The 17,192-nt window shown below is 40.8% G+C and overlaps 1 protein-coding gene across 7 annotated transcripts in view; it reads left to right on the forward strand.

Annotated features, from left to right (window-relative positions):
• Window positions 1-8,175: 8,175 nt before the first annotated feature.
• LOC140491405 (syntaxin-1A) overlaps window positions 8,176-17,192 on the forward strand; it is a 264,150-nt gene continuing 255,133 nt past the window's right edge. For all 7 annotated transcript variants that reach the window (XM_072589539.1, XM_072589538.1, XM_072589537.1 and 4 more), the window contains exon 1: window positions 8,176-8,353. In XM_072589539.1, the coding sequence (XP_072445640.1) occupies window positions 8,324-8,353 (30 nt within the window). In that variant the 5' untranslated portion in view covers window positions 8,176-8,323. The remainder of the gene's footprint in view (window positions 8,354-17,192) is intronic.

Consider the following 17,192-nt stretch of genomic DNA (forward strand, 5'->3'; position numbering starts at 1 on the left):
ATTGGTAATGAAGTTCACTAACATGATTGAGAAGCATAAAAAATGTTATATCAATGTAAATCACATTGTTCGTCTCGATTTTCTTTTCTCTGCATGTTTACCCTATAAAGGTTCAAAGTTGCAGATGACAGATGCATGAAAAATAATCCTCTACTAAATTCCTATGGTTTCATTTCATCATGAATATTGTTTCCACTTGAAAGGATATTCAAGTTATTTATTTTCAACTTCCACACAGGTAGTTGAGGAAGGTGACGAATGCAAGGAAATGTTTTAGTCTCTCCTTGGGCTAATGGATCCATATTACAACTTGACAGTTTTTTGGGAAGAGTGATTAAATGTTTATTTTTCAGTAAATGTGACATTACCAAAACAGGATAAATTCATGACCAAAATGCCATCTATTTGAAGCCAGGCATGCAATGGATATTACCATTCATTCATTTTATTGTATGTTATGTCACCATCAATTTGAACTGAATAAATTTCACATTGTTGCACAAATTTCACTTGTTCTTTGTTAATACTATTGTTCTGTTCTTATAAATAATCTCATGGTGACTTGATGTGGTGTTAGTAGTTTGATTTGGTGCTGTACTCATTTCAGATTGTGCCACTAATTTTGTACTGTGCATTTTGAAATTCACTGAAATAATATGGCATTGTGGAAATCTCATTTTAAATTTACTGCTTTGTAACAATATTGCTTTGTATTATGGTTTTTATATTTTACTTCGTAAAAAATGATGTTGGTCTGTCTGTTGGTGTTTTACTTTGGTACAGTATGACTAATTTTGCTTCTAATGTCATGTGTCATCTTGATTGTAGGTTGTCAATCTCATTGTATGTTATGTTAATTTATTTCTTAATCCACCTCAATCTCTCAGTGGTGTTGCAATAATGTTGTATTCTAGTTTTATGGAACTGCCCTCCTAGGTATGGCTCCATTCTTGACTCATGCATCTCTTGCATTGTTCTTTCTTTATCCCACTGACAATTTGGAGAAATTTTGGTTCAGCATGTAGTGCCCTTACCCCAAAACAAGAAAATCTGGATTCAAGTCTCACTTGTAGGACTTGTTGGCAACAGGAGCCAAGTTGATAATGTGGTCCTAAAGTTTGGTAATCAGCTGTCTATTCCTTTATACACTTTCCAAAGGGGAAAGAGATATGTGTGAGGATATTAAATAAAGCTGCTCCATCATCTGCTGATTCAATGCTTGCTTATCCTTTACTTATCCACATGCCGCCCACCAGAGTCATCATTGTAGACATGGGTCAGCACCTGCATGAACACCAGTAATGCATTGCTACATCTCTTTATTCTATCAAAGTATGATGGAATATTCAGCAAATGTCTGGTGACACTGAAGAAATGCCACATCATTCCAGAAATCTGTTTATATGATTTTCCTGCCACTGGACCGTGCATTGTGAGCAAAGCATATACTATCTGCAAGACATGTACATCTTATTTGGGTACCAACTTTAGGCTCAAAAACCCCCACTACTATTGAGAAGAGCCAAGACCAACAACAATATGAGAACACCACCATTACCCACCACTCAACAACTACTTTTGACAACAGTGTTGTCAACCACCTGAGTCCTATTTTATAAAAATATTTTGCTATTTTACAGTTCAGCCTTAAAAATTTTAAATTTATTTTTTCAACCTAAACTTCAGTCACCTCTTCTAGTTGCGATCAATGTTTGTCCCATCTATCTTTCAAAGCACCGATAATATCGAGAGCAGCAATGTGGTCCTCTTTTAACTGCCCTTTGTAATGTGTGGCACTGGAAACGCACAGTAGGTCAGGCAGCATCCCAGGAGCAGGAGAGTTGATATTCTGGGTATAAGCCCTTCTTTAGGAAATGTGTCATCACATTCCTGATGAAAGGCTTTTGCCTGAAATGTCATCTCTCCTGTTCCTCGGATGCTGCCTGACCTGCTGTGCTTTTCCAGTGCCACACTTTTAGACTCTGATCTCCTGCCCTCTGTAATGGCCTAGCAAGCTATCTGTTAGACCACAACAGGAAAGCTGAATAATAATAAAACTGGTTGGACAACTGAGCTACCAGAAATGGCAAAGGCATTCCCTGCCCAATTGATCCTGCAAAGTCATACCCATTAATATGTGAGGACCTAGCCAAAATTGGAAAATTTGTCTCATAGGGCCAGTCAAAGGCAGAAGTGAGAAGTTGTGTGCAGACCGTGTAGAGAATACTTCTCAATGGTTTTCACTCAGGAAAAGAATAAAATTGTAGTGGAAAAGAATGAGATATGAGACGAAGAAGGATCAAGGTTAGTAAGGAAGACATGTTATCAATTCTAGAAGGAGTGAAAGTAGACATGTACCCTGGGCTGGACGAAATTTATCTGAGGATTCTCTGGGAAGCTAGAGAGAAGATGGCAGAGCCTTTGGCTTTGATCTTTGAGTCATCATTGTCTCCAGGTTTAGTACCAGAGGACTACAAATTGAGAGGTGTTAGATTTAAGACAGATGTCAAAGGAGATGCTTTACTCAGAAAGTGGTAAGGGAATAGAATGCCCTGCCTGCAAATATTGTGCCCTTGTTCAAGAAGGGCAGTAGAGATGACCCAGCTAATTATAGACCAGTGAGTCTTACGTCTGTTGGAGGAAAAGTTTTGGAAAGGATTATAAGAGATAGGATTTATAATCATCTAGCAGGCAACAATTTGATTTTAGGTAGTCAACATGGTTTTGTCAAGGGCAGGTCGTGTCTCACAAACTTCATTGAGTTTTTTGAGAAGGTGACCAAGCATGTGGATGAGGGTAGGACAGTTGACGTGGTGTACGTGGGCTTCAGTGAAGTCTTTGATAAGGTTCCACATGGTAGGCTGTTGGAGAAAATGCAGAGGCTTGGGATTGAGGGTGATTTAGCAGTTTGGGTATGAAAGAAGGCAGCAAGTGGTGATTGATGAAAAATATTCAGCCTGGAGTCTGGTTACTAGTGGTATGCCACAGGGATCTGTTTTGGGACCACTGCTGTTTGTCATTTTTATAAATTACTTAGACGTAGGTATAGGTAGATGGATTAGTAAGTTTGCAGATGACACTAAAGTCGGTGGAGTAGTGGACAGTGTGGAAGAATGTTGCAGGTCGCATGGGGACTTAAATAAACTGCAGAATTGGGCTGAGAGGTGGCAAATGAAGTTCAATGCAGGTAAATATGAAGTGATTCACTTTGGGAAGAATAACAGAAGGCAGAATACTGGGTCAATAGAAAGATTCTTGGTAGTGTCGATATGCAGAGGGATCTTGGAGTCCATGTACATAGTTCCATGAAAGTTGCCAGCCAGGTTAATAGTGTTGTTAGAAAGGCATACAGTGTGTTAGGTTTCATTTGTAGAGGGATTGAGTTTCAGAGCCGTAATGTCATGCTGCAACTATCCAAAATGCTAGTGCGGCCACACTTGGAATACAGTTCTGGTCACCACATTACAGGAAGGATGTGGAAGCATTGGAAAAGGTGCAGAGGAGATTTATCAGGATGTTGCCTGGTCTGGGGGAAGGTCTTATGAAGAAAGGCTGAGAGACTTGGGTCTGTTCTCATTGGAAAGAAGAAGGCTAAGAGGGAATTTGATAGACATACAAGATGATCAGAGTATTAGATAGGATACACATGAAAGTCTTTTTCCAGGATGATGATGTCAGTTTGTACAAGGGGGCATAACTACAAATTGAGAGGTGATAGATTTAAGACAGATATCAGAGGAGATTCTTTACTCAGAGAGTGGTAAGGGCATGGAATGGCCTGCCTGCTAATGTAGTTAACTCAGCCACATTAGGGGGATTTAAACAATCCTTGGATAAGAATATGGATGATGATGGAATGGTGTAGGGGGATTGGCAAGTTAGATCTAAAACTGGCTGAGTGGCAGGAAGCAATGTGTGATGTGCCTGGTAGACAGTTTCGAGTGGACTTCTGGAGGACTCATTAAAGGATTGTTTGCTGTTCCTGCTATTTATCAATGACTAAGAACAAAATATTATGGAATGATTAGGAAAACTGCAAGTGACATGAATTTTTGTGATTTGTAGTGGTAAAGGAGCAAAGGCTCTAAGATAATATCAATTTGGTTGGTCAGGTGGGTATGAAATTGTTAGATGAATTTCAAAGAGGAGAAGTATGAGCTAAGGCATTTAGAGGTAGACAAACAAGACAAGAGAATGCACAATAGCTGGTATACTCTGAGTAGTACAGAGGAAGAGACGGCCATTGGGGTTTACGTCAACAGATTCCTAAATAGCAGGACAAGTATGTATGCAAATGTGCACTGACAGGCTCCTGAGCTAATCTAAAACTACTGTCAAATCTTAAATTCAGCAAGTTCCAATCCCTGAATACCACTGTATTCTCTGAACTTTTTTGACTCCTACTCAAGCAATGTCTTCACCTTAAAATTATTATCCTCATTTTCAGATCCCTCCACAACCTCACCTCAATCACCACATCCCCTCCCTCCATCTCTGTAATTCCCTCCAGCCTCACAAACCTTTGAGATATCTGTGCTTCTCTAATTCTGGTCACTTGTGCATTTCCAATTATAATTTTTCTTCCATCAGAGATTGTGCCTTCAGTTACCCAAGTCCCAAGTTCTGAATTCTCTCCCTATTAATCTCTACCTCATTTTCCTCCTTTAAGACACTCCTTAAAATCTATTGTCATACTTGTCCTGCTATTCAGGAATCTGTTGACATAAACCCCAATGGCCATCTCTTCCTCTGTACTACTCAGAGTATACCAGCTATTGCGCATTCTCTTGTCTTGTTTGTCTACCTCTAAGTGCCTTAGCTCATGCTTCTCCTCTTTGAAATTCATCTAACAATTTCATACCCACCTGACCAACCAATTGATATTATCTTAGAGCCTATAGCTCCTTTACCACTACAAATCACAAAAATTCATGTCACTTGCAGTTTTCCTAATCATGCCACAATATTTTGTTCTTAGTCATTGATAAATAGCAGGAACAGCAAACAATCCTTTAATGAGTCCTCCAGACGTCCACCCGAAACTGTCTACAAGGCACATCACACATTGCTTCCTGCCACTCAGCCAGTTTTAGATCTAACTTGCCATTTGCCAATTGTTTATATGAGATTATGATTATCTGACCAATCTGCCATGTGGAATCTGTTCAAATGTATTGCTAACACCCGTGTAGACTACATCAAATATGCTATATTCATTGACATTCTTTTGTTGCCTCAAAAGATTCAATCACATTAGTCAGACATGATCTTCCTTCATAATAGTCATAAAGTCACAGAGATGTACAGCATGGAAAGAGACCCTTCAGTCCAAGCCATCCATGCTGACCAGATATCCCAACTCAATCTAGTCCCACCTGCCAGCACCTGGCCCATGTCCCTCCAAACCCTTCCTATTCATATACCCATCCAAATGCCTCTTAAATGTTGCAATTGTACCAGCCTTCACCACTTCCTCTGACAGCTCATTCCGTACACATACCACCCCCTTGTGAAAAAGTTGCACCTTAGGTCTGTCTCTTTTATATCTTTCCCCTCTCACCCTAAACCTATGCCCTCTAGTTCTGGACTTCATGACCCCAGGGAAAAGACTTTGCCTATTTATCCTATCCATGCCCCTCATAATTTTGTAAACCTCTACAAGGTTACCCCTCAGCCTCCGACGCTCCAGGGAAAATAGCCCCAGCCTGTTCAGCCTCTCCCCCTAGCTCATATACTCCAACCCTGGCAACATTCTTGTAAATCTATTCTCAAAGTCCTTGATTGATTCCTGCTTATCCAAATGATCACTTCTGTTATCTCTCAAAGCTTTTTCCAATAATTTATTTACTAATGAATATAGGTTGACTGCTGTTTAATTACTCAATTTACTTCTGCCAAATCATATTTTAGCTTAGTAACATCACCTTTCCTCCAATTTAAAACATTTTCTCCTGTTTTGACATTATCCTTTGCATAACTACTCTAACTCTGAGTTACAATCAATACAACCAAAATGTCCTTCCAACAATGTACCTTCTGCCTGCCCAAATTTATGTCCTAAAACTAAATTTAAAACTGTCCCTTCTTTCGCTAACTTTGCAATGTGCTGGCTAAACCAGTTTTTTTTCAATATGTTTTAAGGATTTTATGCCTGAATTATATCTATCCCAGTTGATATCCCTTAGTATTGCTGCCCTATTAGCTCTCACCACAGCAGTTCACCCATATGTTTGTTGTTCTATCTCCCTCTGACTGTTTGGATGAATACAGTATGTGTCTATATGGGTTGTGATGTGATTACCCTGATTTTCCCTCTTCAGATTACCTTATTCAACTCATTTAATGTCCCTTCTTGCACAACATCTAAAATTATTTCCTGAGCTCATTTTGTAACCCCATCTCTATTTTTATCCTTCTCCCCACCCTGCCTGAAAATCTAATATTCAGGAATGTTGAGCTGCCATTCCTGTCCTATCTGGATGCATGCTTCAGTAATAACTGCAATAATAGTAGTTTAGTTGGAATCATGGACAAATAATCCAGACGCCCAGACTAATGTTCCAATAAGGGTTTACACATCATAATTCCACCATGGTAACTGGTGGATTTTAGTTCAGTTAGCGAAACAGGGGTCAGTAAGGATCATTATGATCTCTATCATTGATTGCTGTAAAACCATCTGACAAGGGAAATCTGTTGTTTTTACTTGGTTTGGCCTCCTGTGATTCCAGACCACAACAATGAGTGATTCTCAAGAACACATCCACTGCCTTAGTAAACTCCTTATTCTGAAGTATATGTTACTAATCACTGAACAACTCCCATGTTTTCTATTCTCTCAGCCTTTGCTTCACTGGCCTGTCATATTGGTTTACTTAATTGCAAAGCACATAAGAATCTAAGAACACAGCAGGAATAGGCAATTCAGCCCCTTGAGCCTGCCGCACTATTCAGAGCTGATCACATCTCAGCCTTAACTCTACTTTCTTGCCCACTCTCCACAACACTTCAACCCAATACTGTTGAAAAATCTGTCCATCTCCTCCTTAAGTTGACTCAATGTCCAGCACACACTTACACTCTGGGATATTTCCAGCTTTGCTTCTCGTTCTTCTGAATCTATACACAGGTCCCAACCCACCAAGCTCAATTAAACTCTTCCTGTATGTGCTAGCAAACTGGTCTGACAAGGTTAAAAATCACACAACACCAGGTTATAGTCCAACAGGTTTAATTGGAAGCACACTAGCTTTCGGAGCGACGCTCCTTCATCAGGTGAAGGAGCATCCCTCCGAAAGCTAGTGTGCTTCCAATTAAACCTGTTGGACTATAACCTGGTGTTGTGTGATTTTTTAACTTTGTCCACCCCAGTCCAACACCGGCATCTCCAAATCATGGTCTGACAAGATGTATGTTTCAGCCCCCTTTGGGTACAGGTTCTGTCTCCCTTGCAATGTCCCAGGAATCTTAAGCAACCCTTCTGCACCACCTCCACAGCCACACATTCAACGGCACTGCCCACCAATTTCTGTATTCACCAGCATATTACACCTGGATTTATCTGCAGATTTCAGGATTTGAGATTTGAAAACCTTTGAGGTCCTATTTTCTCAATCCTTTCCCAGCTCTTTAAAATCTATCTCGAGGACTTCATCTTTCCTGCCATGCACCTCGCTCGTACTGAAATATCGATGTACTTATTTCACTATAATTTTGTCTTTATGTTAGTTTGACCATGGACTGCGGTTTTCGCGTTTTGTCGGTTCCGCCGTTAATTTCATGTGCGGTGTAAATTTCACTTTGTGTTCAATTCATCGTATGCTGTACTTATTTTCAACTATTAATCTCATTGTGTGTTAATTTTACAGTGTTTCACTGTCAATTCCACCATGTGTCGCCTTAATTGCGCTGTTAAATCCATCGTGTGTTGTGTTAATTTCACAATGTGTTGTGGTTATTTTCAACCTGTGTTAATGTCACTGTTACACCATGTGCTCCGTGTGAATCCATGTATCGTTCTGTAAGTTGCAGCATCCTGTGTCAGTTTTCGATGTCGGGGGGGGGGGGGGGGGGGGGGGGTGTGGAATGTAATGATTTTTTTTAATCTCTCTCTTTCTGGTTTCATTCCCCTGTGAGCTGGAGTGAGCTGATAGGAGCTCCGCCCCGACATGCGCTCTGCCGGCAGCTGGCAGTGTTTGGAGCCGCCTCTCTCGCCTGGTGAGTGGGGGAGAGAAGCCGCAGAGCCCGGCGTTGACATCCTCCTCTTGCTGCTGCTGCTGCTGCTGCTGTGTGGACGGTTCGAGCAGAGACACTCCGAGCCGAGATGAAGGATCGTACCCAGGAGCTGCGGGCTGTGAGTATCCCCAAGCCTGCTGGAGAGGAGGATGCTGAGTGTGTGTGTGTGTGTGTGTGTGTCTGTCTAACGGGGCTTGGGGAGGTGCCCTGGCTGCGGGGCTTTTTGATGAGCTGCTGCAGTCCGGGGTAAAGCATCCGGTTTGATATCGCCCTGGACACATCGCTTTGCAAAGACGTGCCGTGGGCATAGGGAGCCCAGGAGGAGGGGGGGAATAGAGCCGAACTTTCACCGCAGCCCTGCATATCACAGGCTTGAGACTGGTCTGCCTCAGGGATCGTGAAGCTTCACCCGATCTGTGTGTGTCTGTGTGTGTGAGAGAGAGAGAGAGAGAGAGTGAGAAAGAGAGAGAGAGAGAGAGCCGTGCCCGCAGCCTCACTCAGAGCAGAGGTCCCTGAGTACTGGCGTTGGCCAGTGCTGTGCTCTCTGGCTCTGAGTCACATAGGGGGCTGCAGGTAAAAAGCCTGTGATTGATCTGAGCCGGGTCGTCGGGTGAATATTGAGCAGCTAACCCCTCCATTCCTCAGTCTCTTTCCTCCACCCACCCCCAGACTGGCGAGTGTTGCTGCAGTTTAATCAGATTGTCTTGCAGCTCGACGCTCGGTCCAGCACCACCAGCCCACCTCCTGTTCGCCCCTTCCCCCAAAAAAACCCTACAGCAGGGGAATCAGAATCGGCCGTCTTCCCCAACCCCTCCTCACAGTAGCCGGCTCTATGGAGCACATCTGGACCAAGACGTGAATCTAGTTCAAGAGAATGGAGCCCGGTCTGGGGAGTTACACATGCAGCCACCCACACAGCTTTCACCTGATGGTTTCACCCTCGCTGTCAGTTAGTCTCCGTGACCCGTGAAATCACATTGATTCTAAGTGTTTGATTTGGAAAGACAGTCACAGAAACAAGTCGTGTAGACGCCCCTTCGATTGCTAGATCTTTTTTTTACCTCTCCCCTTTTGAAAAACAATATTCATATTTTGGTTTGAGCCCCTCTCTGTTTCTCCAGTATCCGAACTCTCTCTTGCTCCTATCCAGGATGTACATGGTTGATGTATGTGTGTGGGTGATGGAATATTTAATGGTGGGCTCCTTCCATGAATAGCAAGTGGAAGTGCACATTTAAAAATAAAATCCATCTCATTCACAGGGAACACAGTTTGTTATTGGAACAGCTCTCTGGTCTGGAGCAGCCAGGAACTGTGTGGCACTTTGGTTTATCTGACATCCATCAACCACTGATATAGTGCTACCTTGGGAAGGGGCTCAATAAGATTAGATAAATTAAATGCTTAGGGGAGTTTAGGAGATCTTGTGGACAGGCCTCTTGTTGAATGAGTGAGTATCAATAGGAGATGGTCTCGAGCTACAGCAGGCCTGAAAATGCCTCCATGCAGTCCAATGGCAGTAACACCAGCTTCAGTGCTGGGTCACCACAATGTCCTGCGCAGGTCGCTACAGGACCCTCTGCAGAAAAGAGGAAACTGTCAGGCAAAATAAAAAATTGAAGTGTGTGAAAATTAGCCACGGATGCAATTGGTATCTAAATCAATGGTGTCAATTGGCTCAATGGTCATCCTCAATAACTATCCCTATGAGGAAATCACTTCAGAGTAGGATATATGGGCAAAAATAACAGGTGAAGTTGCAAAATCATACCCCTTGAAGACTTACTGCACTGTGCATTGTCACCAAATAAAATTTTGCCGCTTGGAATATGCTGTCTAGTTTGTCATTCTTTTATGCTGCAAACAGTCAGTGAGACATCAATTCAAACATTCAGTTCTTAGGCAAAACTAAACACGTAAAGGAACCAGCAGATTGCTGATTGTAAATCTGTCCAATGGGAAATGATACTGAATAATTACAGAGTAGATAAGAAGTTATGGGAAATGAATTGTCCTTTGCAGCAGTGACTCATCAGCTGCTATTGGCTCCTATTGACCTCCTGTCTTTTCTTGCCATTGGCATCAATATGAAGCATACTGTTCAGTTTTGCCTGCTGTGTTATGACATATTATGATCCCCATTCAGAAATACAAACAAATGAACTGGAAATATATAGCATCTGTGGAGAGAGAATCAGAGTTAATGTTTCAGGTGGCTGACCTTTCATTAGGACAATTCTCAGGAAACACCATCAACCTGAAATGTTAACTGTGTTTCACATTGCAGAGATGCTGCTTGGTCTGCTGGATGTTCCTATATTTTTGTATGTTTCAATTTCAGACTTCCAGCTCCTGCAGTATTTTGCTTTAGCAAACATGCAAATTGATTTTTGCAATCTTCATTGTGAGGCTCTGGTATGTTTCTGAGCATTGTTGCATCTGATCTTTGCCAGGGTACAGAATTCTGTAATGATGTCTCTTGCCATTATTGACAACATGGTTGAGGACTTAGCCAGCCAGTCTGCCCTGTTTGATAATCCAAAAATGTGTACCCTCTAACTTATAAAACTTAATTGCTGTTCTATATTCTATTCAATTCTACTCAATATATGATCCACATTCAGTAATCTGTATTGCTTTCTGCACTCAGCATGCATGGTTAATGTTACTGAAATACTTTCCCTTCCTATTTTGAGATGTCCTCTAGTTGTTACTGCGAACATAACTGGTTAGTTGTGCTTTAAAATAAAATAGCAGTGCAGTAAAACTAGCTACATCTGCTGAAGTGAATATGGGCGGATGAGTGATGAAACAGACTTCAGTTACTGGCTGCTTGTACATTAGAATGGCATCGTGACTGTTTCCTATGGTACGGGTACATCAGTGTTTTTTTTAATTGTAACAATTGGAACTAGTGATGGCCTTCACTGCTGTTGGTAATGTAGTGTGAATGGTTCACTGTTCTGGCATATCATGGAGTAAATATGCATGTTATTCATAGTCTTCACTGGACCCTGAATCTGCTCTTACATTGTTCCTTCCTGAGAATCAGGTAAACGTATGTCCTGTGTTTTATCCAAGGTGTGGTTTGTTCTGAACATGGAACCTCTTATAGAAACAATTCAAACAATTTTTCCCAGACTGGTGTAGAACCTTACCCACATTCCTCCCAAATAGTATCTCACTCTCCTAATAAATAATATAATTTTACTTTCTTGGTCACTGCCCCCATTGCCAGTGTATACCTCCACCCTGGCTGTATGGCAGTGATGCTCAAACCAACTAGCAGCCTCTTCTCATGCTGTATAAATTGGTATGCTTCTTTTTAAGTTTGTTTCTTGCATCCTAGTTCTGACAAGAGCAACATAAAAAACTATAACATCTTGTCTCCTTTTAGACATGTCAAAGTTGTAAAACAAAGTCATAATTTGTGTTCTCACACTTTAACAGCAGCCATGAAAGTGATTAGTGAACCAATATCCCTTTGAGAAGGAAAACTGCTGTCCTACAGGTCTAGCCTGCATGTGACTCCAGACACATGCTCCTGACCTGACTATTAATGTCCTGAGGGCAACTCAATGACTGGGCTGAATTACTGCCTCACTAATACTATCCTTTGAATAAAACCTATGAATAATCAGAGAGTCAGAATGGCAGTGATTATGTATTTTCATTATGTACCAGCAGTGACAAAAGACCTTAAGTGTATTACATCAGGACTCGGCTCTTTATTCAGTGGGAAAATTGTCAACAATCATTTAAGAACTATTGGCAGCAAAGAACAAACATGAAGTAATTGGTTCTACAGACAATAAATGCTGCTGGTTGGGATGCTGCCAGTCCCTTGTGATATGTGAAGCAGGTGTTGCAGTTACTATTGGGTGCTTTATGTAACGTGGTTTATTGTTTAGCTTTCTAAAAATGTTTTCATCATGAGAAATGTCTTAAGATTGATGGTGATGGTAAAACTGGAATGTAACTGTTTAAATCTGAAATCATTTTCGAGGGAGCACAACTGTTGAATCAAAATGAAGGTAAAGCAGTACATGCATTACAGTTCTGACGTGCAATGGGCAATTCTGGCATGCAATGCTCAGACGACAAGTTTACCAATTGGAGAAAGAACATAAACAATAGGTACAGGAATAGGCCATTCAGCTGTTCGAGCTTGCTCTGCCATTGTACAATCTTGGCTGATGTTCTACCTCCACTGCATCTGCTTGTACTATCACTATATCTCATTTTGTTTTAAGTAGTATTCAAAAAGCTATGGAACACTGTCTTACATTCACTGGTGCAAAGATATCTAAAGATGTCTGGGGCAAAGAATTCTAAAGATGCACAAACTTGTTGAGTAAAGAATTTTCTATTCATGGTCTTAAGTGGAAAACCAACAAATTTGGAGACTGTGACCTCTTGTTCCAAACTTCCCAGCCAGGGAAAACATCCCTCCAGCAACAATTCTGTTAAACCCTTTGAGTTTTTCATGTTTCAATGTGATCCCTTATTTCTTCTAAATTCTAGCAATTAGAGACCAAGCATATTAAATCTCAATTCACAGGATTATCCCTTCATCAGGGCTGAATTTTATTTAATGATTCCTTTTATGATTTCTCGAGGACTACTTTCTGATGTTCAGGTGTGTGTTTTTGGTTTTCAACCTTTCTCAGTCTCACTGACTCCTTCATTATGCGATGCAGTTATTCTTAACAATACTTTCTGAATTTGCTTTGAAAAATGGGGCATTTGGACTATAAAAGCAGAGTTAGGAGAATTTATCAGTAACCCTAAGAAGCATCATGGATAAAAGTTAAAGCTCAGCACACAAGAAATGCATTATTTTCCTAGCCACGGCGCTATTTAAATTGGATAAATCAACATACACAAGGTAGCAACAAATGTTACTTTTTAACAAAAATTATCAGACACTTCTATACTCAAAAAGCCATCACACCAAACACTTTCTGCAGACTAGCGTGGTCCCAGCTAAACAGTTGAATGTTTGTCTTCAACAGAGTCACCTCACATAATTCGTAGTACATAAGATGTTTTGAGATTTGATAACAACATAGTCATATGGCATGGAAACAGACCCTTCAGTCCAACCAATCCATGCCAAACAGAGTGCCAAGCTAAACTATACCCACCTGCTTACAATGTTCCTTGCAATACCATCCACTACATTTCTTCCCCTTGTAGCATCTCCTAAACCCTTGAATCAGGAGATTCCACAATAATTTGCATGGAATTCATTACTTCAATTCACTTTTTCAGGGGTAGCTTTTTTAAAAAGTAAAGAACTGTTTTCCCCTCTGACCAGCCTCTCTGTCCCCTTTCAGACTTGTGCCAATCTTTGCAGCTCTTCACTTCCCCTTAACAGCACCTCTTCTTCTTTGCAATCCCTCAGTCTCCACTTTGAAACTTCCCTCCTTCCCATTTCACAATCTCACTTTCCGTCTAAGTCCCCAGTCATGCACTCCAAGCCTTGGTCTCGCCTGTCTTGCTCTCTGGTCTTGCACCTTGGCTTCACTCATCTCTCTCCCTGGATGCACTGTTAGGCCCAGCAGCCTCACTTTCAATTCCCCCAGTGACCTCTGACTGCAGCCTCCCATCTTGTTGTTCCAATCACAAGCTTCTTCTCCCTTACATTTCCTGCTGGAAAGGCACAGACAAGGAATGACTAGCCTGTGATTGGAGGAACAGCAACAATAATTGATGCCCTTTCAAGTCACAGGAGTGATTTTTGCAAATTGGTCACTCCTTTAAATGAATTTTCCCAAGATTTCCCAATGGGATTTCTGGGTGAATTCAAATGCCACACATTTGAGATTTGAGCATTACTAGAAATTAGTGAACTTACAGTTTTCTCTTTTCAATGCAAGTAAAGTCTTCCTTCGGTAATCCTCAATGTGTAGCCTTTCTAAGACTCTTCACAATTTTACCAGGATTTCCCTATTCTCACATTCCCTAACTTTGCAATAAAAGGTAACATAGCATTTGTTGTCTTAATTTCTTGCTGTGTATGCATGTTAGTTTTCTGTGTTTGAAATAGAAGGACATCCAGGTCCCATAGACCTGGTTTGTTTCCTAGTCTGTCACAGTTTAAAAAAAAATAATTTTGTCTGTTTTTCCCTTTCAAAATAAATAATTTCATAATTCTCACATGTTATTCCAACTGTCATGATCTTGCCCTCAAACCCAAGTCATCTGCATCCCTTGGTAGCCTCATTCTTTCTCTTCAGAGATTACTTTCCCATTTAATCTTCTCAGGAAACTTGGATATGTTACACTTGGTGCTCTAATTCAAGTCATTCATATCATTTGTAAATAACTGAAGCCCAAGCCTTGACTTTACAATAACCTATAATTACAGCCAGCCAACTTAAAATTGCTCTGCTTTCGGCTTTCTATTCCTTAAACAATTTTCAATCCGTGATCATGTATTGCCGCCAAACCCATGAACCCTAATTTAGTATAATAAACCCCATATGTGGCACTTTATCAATGTTTTTTGAAGATATAAATTTGACTTGACCATTATTAAGATTACCCCTTTTCCACCTGGCTGGTTACTTCCTCAAACAACTCAGCAGATTTGATTTACTTTTTTATAAACTGCTATTGATTTTGCCTAATTATAATTTTTCAAGTGTCCTGTACTATATCCCAAATAATAGATTTATGTGTTATCTTTGCAACTGGTGTAAAAGGGAATGGGACTTCAACTTTTGTGGGCACACGCAAGAGAGCTAATTCTATCATTTATCCAGTGATTGTTGTTAACAAAATTCTATCTAACAGAATTGTATTGTGTGTTTTTAGCTCAGCAACACTTCCCACTGTGAATGGGGAGGGAGATGATGGAATTTTATCACTGATTATAGAATGTGCCACCAGACAAAAAGAACTAAATGTGCCTACTCCCTGCCAACTTCATTTACCACAGATAATGATGACCTGTTTAGTTACAGCAGATAAGCTCTCAACACATTCTGGTATTTAACCCTGTACTTGCTGGACTCTTAGTTTAAGTTATAACTTCATTTGGTCTGAAGTAAGAAACAGCTTGGAGGAAGGATGTTTGACAAACAATAATAGGAGTTACTAGGCCAGCTCTTTGAACAGTGCAGCCAAGTCTTTCCTCATTTCTTTAATGGCTCCAGAGGTAAATTTCTGTACATTTCTGTGGTTTGATGCCTTGAGTGAGATGTCATGTGTTATTTCCAAATGAACAGCATTGACTCATGTGCAATATTTCACTGTACCATTATCCAAGGCAAGTATGCCATCCCACAGGGGAATACCCCAGATTCTGTCCTAAATATCTTGGGGAAGACAGGGCACTTTTTTTTATTTTTTAAATAAAAATAATTCTATCCAATTGAAGAATATTTCTATCATATTTGACCCTGCAGTCTATCTATCCCACTACCAATCTGTGTTCCTCTGTTAGATTTTGTTTTGTTGATGTTGACCCCAATTTTCCACTTAGTAAACAGAAGCTTTCTTGTAACAAGTTGTGCCCCAAACCAAGGCTGCCACTGGATATGATGTACCAATTAGTTGGGTACAAAAATCTGAAGTTGATTTTTAACTCATCCGGGTCTGAATTCAATTCAGTAAATTTGGAACTCCATCCTTATTTAATTCATTATATTATAACCAGAAGTTAAAACTCACACAACACCAGGTTTAGTTGGAAGTACTAGCTTTCAAAGTGCTGCTCCTTCATCAGGTAGCTGTGGATCAGGATCATAAGGCACAACATTTATAGCAAAAGATCTGAGTGTCACACAACTGATATGATGTATTGAACAAACCTAGATTGTTGTTAAGTCTTTCATCTTTTAGAATGGGTTGCAGGTTTCAGTTCATTAATATGTAAATCCCAGAACCTCTTTCAAGCACCTTCGCATCATCACATGTAACCAGCAGAAAATGATTAAATGAGCTTTCATAGTTTGAAGAAGTAAAATGATCTTAGAAGAAGCAGTAAAGATTGAGTTTCAATGCATTTAATCGAAACAGAAGGTCACACAACACTGTCATTAATTATGATCTATATGATGAGGTTCCAATCCCAATCATACAACCATATGGAGGCTCAACAAAAAGGTTGTACACAGATTCAAAGGGCACCAAGAAATACCCTATACTTGTTGGACACGTTGTTATTAGAGTAATATTGACAGAGGATGAGGAAGAGTCCCTATCTATTCTTGCAGTGCATAGTTTAAAGTAGAGCAACATTGAAACCCTGTTTACACTTGCTTTGGTGTGTGGTCAGCTCAGCTGGGTGGATGGCTATTTTATGATGCAGAGTAAAACCAACAGCATGGGTTCTCACATCAGCTGAGGTCACCATAAAGGTCCGATTTTGTCAACCATGCCCCTTGCCTGAGGCATGGTGACCCTGAGGTAAACTCACCGTTAGTCACCTCTCTCTTTAATGAAAGAGCAGATTATGGCAGATGGCACTTTTCTGTTCTACGCCAGATAAGAACCCTCCTCCCTTCCATTAGATTCCCTCCAGTGTAGAAACAGGCCCTTCAGCCCAACAAGTCCACACCGATCCTCCTAAGAGTAACCCATCCAGACCCATTTCCCTCTGACTAATGCACCTAATACTACGGGAAATTTAGTACAGCCAATGCACCTGACCTGCACATCTTTGGACTGTGGGAGGAAACCAGAGCACCTGGAGGAAACCCACATAGATAAGGGGAGAATATGCAAACTGTACACAGACAGTCAGAGGTTGGAATTGAACCTGGGACCCTGGTGCTGTGAGGCAGCAGTGCTAACCACTGAGCCACTGTACCGCCCCAAGTTAAGGTCTAGGCTACCTTCTTAAAACATTGAGGTGTCTGGTGTGGTCCATAATAATCTTAACATTTAACTGTAAATTTACTGTTCAATTTCTAATTAGCAGGGAGTTTATGGAATTGTTAAGATCT

The sequence above is a fragment of the Chiloscyllium punctatum genome, chromosome 19 (genome assembly GCF_047496795.1).
Source record: "Chiloscyllium punctatum isolate Juve2018m chromosome 19, sChiPun1.3, whole genome shotgun sequence".
In the NCBI taxonomy this organism is placed as follows: domain Eukaryota; kingdom Metazoa; phylum Chordata; class Chondrichthyes; order Orectolobiformes; family Hemiscylliidae; genus Chiloscyllium; species Chiloscyllium punctatum.